Source organism: Puma concolor, chromosome D1 (assembly GCF_028749965.1).
Source record: "Puma concolor isolate L17-30 chromosome D1, mPumCon1.1.hap2, whole genome shotgun sequence".
NCBI lineage: Eukaryota > Metazoa > Chordata > Mammalia > Carnivora > Felidae > Puma > Puma concolor.
In genome coordinates this window covers 8463036-8470049 of record NC_141676.1, presented here as the reverse complement: position 1 = coordinate 8470049, position 7014 = coordinate 8463036, and the positions used below count along the sequence as shown (strand labels likewise).

The following is a 7014-nucleotide window of genomic DNA, read 5'->3' as shown; positions in this document are numbered from 1 at the left end:
AAGAAGACATGCATGGAGCGTGAAAAAAGGTATGGCAGGGGGATCATGACCACCAAACCCCCTGGTTCAAATTCGCACTCTACCACACAGAAGCTGTCACTATCATAGAGCAATGGGATAGCTTTGTTAAATTTACAGTGCACCGAGAGCCAGTTAGGAGATGATACTCTGCAAAGACAGACAACTATTTCCAAATTGAATTACATACTCTAAATCAATGACCCCACTACGGTTCTTTATTCCCCATAGGTAGAGTAAATAGTTCCGGGAACAAAATGGTACAAATTGAAATAGCCCCATGTACCGAACTCCTAGTACCCTACCTGGGGATTTTGTTCCCTTCATCCCTACAAATCAGACTATGTATATAACATGGGGGTCTTGGTATCCAGAATGGGAACATTTCCACCAGGAAACACGGGAAGAGCATCATATGTCAGATTCTGCTGACTCCACCATCATATCAGTTTCCTGGGCTAAGAGGCCAGAAGTCAAGGAAAAGAGTCACCGACCTGACTGGATTAATAAAGCCTCAGCATCAGCAAGACGCAAAGCCGATCCTTCCAGTATGCCTACACATTCTTTTCCTCCAGAGTTGTTCCACTGGGGTATCTCTTGGTACCTCCTTGCCCCACTTTGATGGTAAAGGGACATGGCAAAGTATGGAATGTAGGAAGTCTGACCTCTCAAAGATTAGGCCAATCCTGGTTATGCCTCCTGGTTATGGCTCTTACACCAGGACTGTCAGTGGTACCTAGGAGGTGTTATAGCAGAGAGAGAAGGAATCACACTCACAGAACTGAGATTAGGAGCAACGATGGGATCTATAGTTCATCAGACTTATTTCCTTTGGTAAGTTCTCCCTGAAGGAGCATTTCCATGGTGGTGATCGAACTTATTACACACATCATATGCATTGATCCAGCACAAGAGATGGGCTATGTGGGTTGTGGGACACCACCTAGATACCCCAGGCTGTTAGGAGTTTTAATAGATAGTGGCTCATAACAGTATCTATCTCTTGGAATTACCCTTGGTGAAAGGAAGGTATACCCTGCAATGTTGTATCCCAGGGGCACTGCCTGTATCCACTAACAGGTCAATGGGGGATGCAATGTGTTGTTCTGTGCCTCAATTACAGACATTTGTGAAGAATCAAGCTTGCGTTAAAAAGCGAAAACTTCTAGCTATAAAATAAATAAGCAACAAATAAATAAACTAAACCTCCAGCTGTAATATAACCATTTTGTAAATATAACTGGTGTATGGTGAGTAAGGAAGCAATAACTACAACTAAAATATTTTCTCGACAAATTATTACCCTTTCAAAAGTATAATTGTTGCTAAAACTTGACAGCTGTTACCATTAAGCAAAATTCATAACATTGTTTCGAAAGTGAAATCTTGTTCACTTCATAAATGCGGCCGAACAGAATCTAATCTTTGGTTCACAAATTTGTGTTGTCAAAGGAATGAATAAAGTAGAAAATAACTTTGAATAAATAACACAGTTTCATTCTCAGCTAGTGGTGTGGTTTATATTATGACCATCCAAAATTTTTCTAGTTTTCTTTGCACAGAGTTTTATGTATTCCAGCTAATTTAAAAAAAATTTTTTTTTAATTTTTTTTTTTAACATTTATTTATTTTTGAGACAGAGAGAGACAGAGCATGAACGGGGGGAGGGCCAGAGAGAGAGGGAGACACAGAATCTGAAACAGGCTCCAGGCTCTGAGCTGTCAGCACAGAGCCTGATGCGGGGCTCGAACTCACGGACCGTGAGATCGTGACCCGAGCGAAGTCGGACGCTCAACCGACTGAGCCACCCAGGCGCCCCTCCAGCTATTTTTAAAAGCAAGCATTTAATTCTTACAGACTTATGTTGTATAGCCATTTCTAATGCACTAAGATTTTTTCCCATCATTGATTAGGATGACTTTGTTTACAAACTTTATGTACTTAAACGGCAGAGAAACTGGATTGTTTCTGTTTAGAAGACCACTTTCACATGAATGCCATTACGGGCGTTTGGGAGTTTATGCTGTAGGAGGTATTGTTGGAGGTAATAATAAATAATCTAATATTATGAACTATTTATCTGACTTCTTAAATTCATATATCCCTGATGTTAATCATTTCTAAAAAGCTGATTTCTACATATACATAGATGTGTGTGTGTGTGTGTGTGTGTGTGTGTATCTATTATACATATATATATTTTAGTAGAAATATCTGGTCTAAGTAGGGCCGTTAGGGTCAGATTTCTTTCTTTAAAAAAAAATTTTTTTTAACGTTTATTTATTATTGAGAGACAGAGCATGAGCATGGGAGGAGCAGAGAGAGAGAGGGAGACACAGAATCCGAAGCAGGCCCCAGGCTCCGAGCTGTCAGCACAGAGCCGATGCAGGGCTCGAACCCATAAACCGCGAGATCATGTCCTGAGCCGAAGTTGGACGCCTAACCGACTGAGCCACCCAGGCGCCCCTAAAAAAATTTGTTTTAATGTTTATTTATTTTTGAGAGAAAGACAGGCAGAGCACAAGCAAGGGAGACACAGAGAGAGGGAGACACAGAATCTGAAGCAGGCTCCAGACTCTGAGCTGTCAGCACAGAGTCCAGCACGAGGCTTGAACTCAGGTACCTCGGGATCATGACCTGAGCCAAAGTCGGACACAACCGACTGAGCCGCCCAGGCGCCCCAGGGTCAGATTTATTCCAATGCTGCTGAGCAAACAATTGCGTTTGCTTTAAATAAACAGAAAATTTACCAAATCTACTATTCGTATGGCCAAGCAAAATACATTACAGTTGTCAACTCTGAATTTCACATGGGCTGGTTTTACCAGGCTTCTGGAACTCAGTCTAGGAAAGTTAGAGGAAAAGACTTCAGGTTTCTGCTCTGACTTGTAAAGGGCATGAAAGATGTCATTCCTGTCCTCACAGAAAGAAGAAAAGAAACTACATAAACTGAAAACTATTCTTAGATCCAGCAGAGAACTTAGGTCCCAGGGCACCCACCACTTGCCAAACTGAAGAGACAGAAAGCTACATAGAATCACAGCTTCCCGGGAGCAGAGGCGCCCTGCTGGAACTGGCAGGAAGACTGACACCTTAATTAAAGAATTTTGTCGGGGCGCCTGGGTGGCGCAGTCGGTTAAGCGTCCGACTTCAGCCAGGTCACGATCTCGCGGTCTGAGTTCGAGCCCCGCGTCGGGCTCTGGGCTGATGGCTCAGAGCCTGGAGCCTGTTTCCGATTCTGTGTCTCCCTCTCTCTCTGCCCCTCCCCCGTTCATGCTCCGTCTCTCTCTGTCCCAAAAATAAATAAACGTTGGAAAAAAAAAAATTAAAAAAAAAAAAAAGAATTTTGTCAAAGTCTCAGCAGTAGACCAGTTTGGGATTTAAAAGCTCTGAGGCTGTGGGGCTCCCACACATTCATGGAGCCCCACCAAGTTCTCCCTATGCAGAGAAAAAAAAAAAAAAGAATAAAATGCCTTTTCCTTCCAAGAGGCTGAGAAACAAAGTAAACATTTTGAAATATACTCAGAGCCCGGGGAGCTGTTCTTGGCTCTACTTTCTGTAAGGAAGGAGGGTCCTTAAGAGAAACGATGTCACCAAAGCCTTATCTGGCCTAGAGAAAGGCAGTCAGCTTCAAACCCTCTAGCCTTTCTATCTCATATATCCGGAGAGAAAAAACAAAAACAAAAACAAAAACAAAAAAATGAAACTCATCTGAAGATCACAGCACAGGGACTCTTACCCACCACAAAGAAAAAGAAATAAAGAAATGAGATTAATATCCTAAGGGCTCTAATGGAAAAAGCGGGCTATACGCTAGAACAGACAGATAATATAAGGCAGACAGTTGGAAACTCTAGGAAGGAATGCATGGAAATGCTGGAAAGCAGAAACTCTGTAATGGAAATGATGAATGCCTTTGATGGGCTCGACAGCAGTCTGGACACGGCCAAGTGAAGAATCCATAAGCTTGAAGGCTGGTTAGCAGAAACCTTCCAAACTTAAATGCAAAACAAAAAACAGAATTTTAACCGTGAGACAGCAGCAAGCAGTGTGATATCCCTGCAATTGGGAATGCCAGAGGGCAAGAGGAAAATTGAGAATAACAATGCCTGAGCATCTTCCCAAATTATGGACAGATCAAAAATCAGTGGAAAGGCCCTAAGGGGACTGATTTCTTTCAAGACAAGGCAAATGCACCCAGGCAGAAATTGTATCGTTGGTTGCCAGAGTTTGGATGGAGGTCATCGGGATTGCACGTTGATAGTTAATGGAATGGTTTCTTCTTGGGAGTGATGAAAATGTTCTAAAACTAGGTGATCATTACAGTTTCAAAGTTTTCCCAGATACTAGACTTAGCAGAAAAATACTTCAAAGCAGCTATTAAATACGTTCAAAAACATATTTACATTTTTACACCCTACATATTTTAAAGCGTTACGTTTTTACGTATTAAAAAGATGTTACGTTCTTATTTGAGAACGAAAGGCATGAGAACGACGGCTTGTCAAATAGAAGATATCAGCAAAGAGAATTTGTGACTTGGAAAGTACAGTTGCTGATGCGCTGAATCCACCCAAGTGTCTCCACAGTTGATTTGAAATGGCAGCAAAAAAGAATTCTCGAACGTGAAGATAGGGCCATAGAGATTATGACGCCCAAAGGGCAGGAAGAAAAAACACTACTGAATTCTCCAAGACAGCATAACACCTTTGATGTGCAGAATGTAGCCTTTTCAGACTGGCTTCTTTTATGTAATAATTTACATTTATGGCTCAACCATGTCTGTCCTCTCTTGATAGCTCGTTTTTTTTTTTTTTCTTCTTTTTTAAGGTAATGGTCCATCCAGACAATGGACTCTTTATTTATCCATGCACCCACTGACGGATATTTGGGCAATGATGAAGAAACTGTTATGAACATCTGTGTGCACATAAGTTTTCAACTCATTTGGGTAAATACCAAGAAGCATGAGGGTCCCCATGTTTTCTCTTCAATTCCTCTCTGGCATATTGTGCATTTGCTATGTATGTGTTTTATAATAGCAGGTGGGGGCGCCTGGGTGGCTCAATCGGTTAAGTGTCCGACTTCGGCTCAGGTCATGATCTCATGGTTCGTGAGTTCGAGCCCCACGTTGGGCTCTGTGCTGACAGCTCAGAGCCTGGAGCCTGCTTCGGATTCTGTGTCTTCCTCTCTCTGCCCTTCCCCCACTTGTGCTCTGTCTCCGTCTGTCTCTCTCTCTCAAAAATGAATAAACACTTAAAAAATATATAATATAACATAATAGCAGAGTGTATTTATGTGCCCCTCCCTCACCCACCACAGCAGGAGACCCTTAAAGACCTTGTCTTAACCCCTGCTGTCTTCCTGGCACAGAACAGGTCTTCACAAACATTACCCGAAGGAATCAATAAGCCTGTAAAAGTAAATGCCTTTCTGAGCTTACCACTGACTTAGCCCCCGCCCTCCAACGCTACCCACCCTGCCCACATTTCGAGTAATTTCTTTTCCCTGTGAACCCATGGTTGCATCTGAAGTGAAGCAGAATGTTACTTTCCAAAATGGAAGGATTGCACCACATTGCACTTGCTTGAGTTTAACTCACAGTGACTTTCATTAACTCTTTTAATCAAAATTCAGGACTACACAAGCCGCGCGCTGACCTTCAGTACTTTTCACAGGACAATCCCAAGCCGTTCGCTGTGAGGTCTCACAAGCGACACGTCCTGACAGGCATTGCAACCCATGCAGTAGGTTTATTTTATTTACAGACGTGGGGATCAAAGTTCAATGCCACTTCAGGGCACTGCTGACGAAAAGAATTTTCGCAAAGTACACCTTTAAACAGTGTTGGCTGTCAGCTGTTGGAAGTATCTCAGCAAAATACCGCTTGGTGACTTTAAAGACAGCGGTTACCCACCTGCTCCCCCCAAAGAGCCTGGAGAAACAGCTTCTGGGGCCCATTGAGGAAAAAGTGGGATCAGGATCAACACACGCTTACTGTGACGTACTGAATGGAGAACTTTCTCCCTTTGAACTTTGCGTAATAAAGTCATTTTGCTCACGTTGGAGATCGCTTGTTCGGCCACGATGGCCTTTCAGGACCTCCTGGATCAAGTTGGAGGCCGGGGGAGATTCCACATCTTTCAGATGGTTTTCTACAGCATCTTCAACCTCATAGTGTACCCTCACATTTTATTGGAGAGCTTCACTGCAATCGTCCCTGGTCACCGCTGCTGGGTCCACATCCTCGACAATGACACAGTCTCTGCTAACAGCACTGGGATCCTCAACCAAGATGCCCTCCTGAGAATCTCCATTCCACTGGACTCAAACCTGAGGCCAGACAAGTGTCATCGCTTCCTCCACCTGCAATGGGGGCTCCTTCACCTGAATGGGACCTTCCCTAACACAAATGAGCTGGACACAGAACCCTGTGTGGACGGCTGGGTGTATGACCAGAGCTCCTTTCCCTCCACCATCGTGACGGAGGTAAGAGGCCCCATTTTCCTCTTGCGAGTACGAGGTCCGGGTGTTTAGAGGTAATGGCACAAATAACGAACATGCTCCAAGTTCTTGAATCACTGTTTGGGTGCTCGTTCTTTATTATTTCAGCAAATAGTAGTTACGTCTTTCTTAGATACCACCAATCTGCATATTTTAGGAGTCTCATGAGCTAAAAAGTAGACGTGACCTTGAGATTCTACGGCTTTTATTCTTAGGAAGACCAAAGGTTAAACACATAGTTTGTGTAATGTGTTAAAGGTGTTGTTTGCAAATGAGACACATCTGGGGATATTGATCAAAACTTCCCAAAGCACTGACTGTGTCTCCGGCCAGCCTTAGGAGATTGGTAGTGAAACTCTGCCATCGGTAAACGTTTAAAGCTCTTCAAAGGATTGCATTCTGTGGCCCAGGCTGAGAACCGCTTCATATGAAATAAAACAAGGCATGAATATAGCCAACAGGTTTAGATGACTCTTCCTACAGGAAGTTGTA

The 7014-nt window shown here is 43.2% G+C and overlaps 1 protein-coding gene across 3 annotated transcripts in view; it reads left to right on the top strand.

Moving 5' to 3' along the window:
• Nucleotides 1–5976: 5976 nt before the first annotated feature.
• The window catches only part of LOC112852125 (organic anion transporter 7-like), a 39290-nt gene continuing 38252 nt past the window's right edge, over nucleotides 5977–7014 (top strand). For all 3 annotated transcript variants that reach the window (XM_086677127.1, XM_086677128.1, XM_025915617.2), the window contains exon 1: nucleotides 5977–6507. In XM_086677127.1, coding sequence (XP_086533253.1) covers nucleotides 6106–6507 — 402 coding nt within the window. In that variant the 5' untranslated portion in view covers nucleotides 5977–6105. The remainder of the gene's footprint in view (nucleotides 6508–7014) is intronic.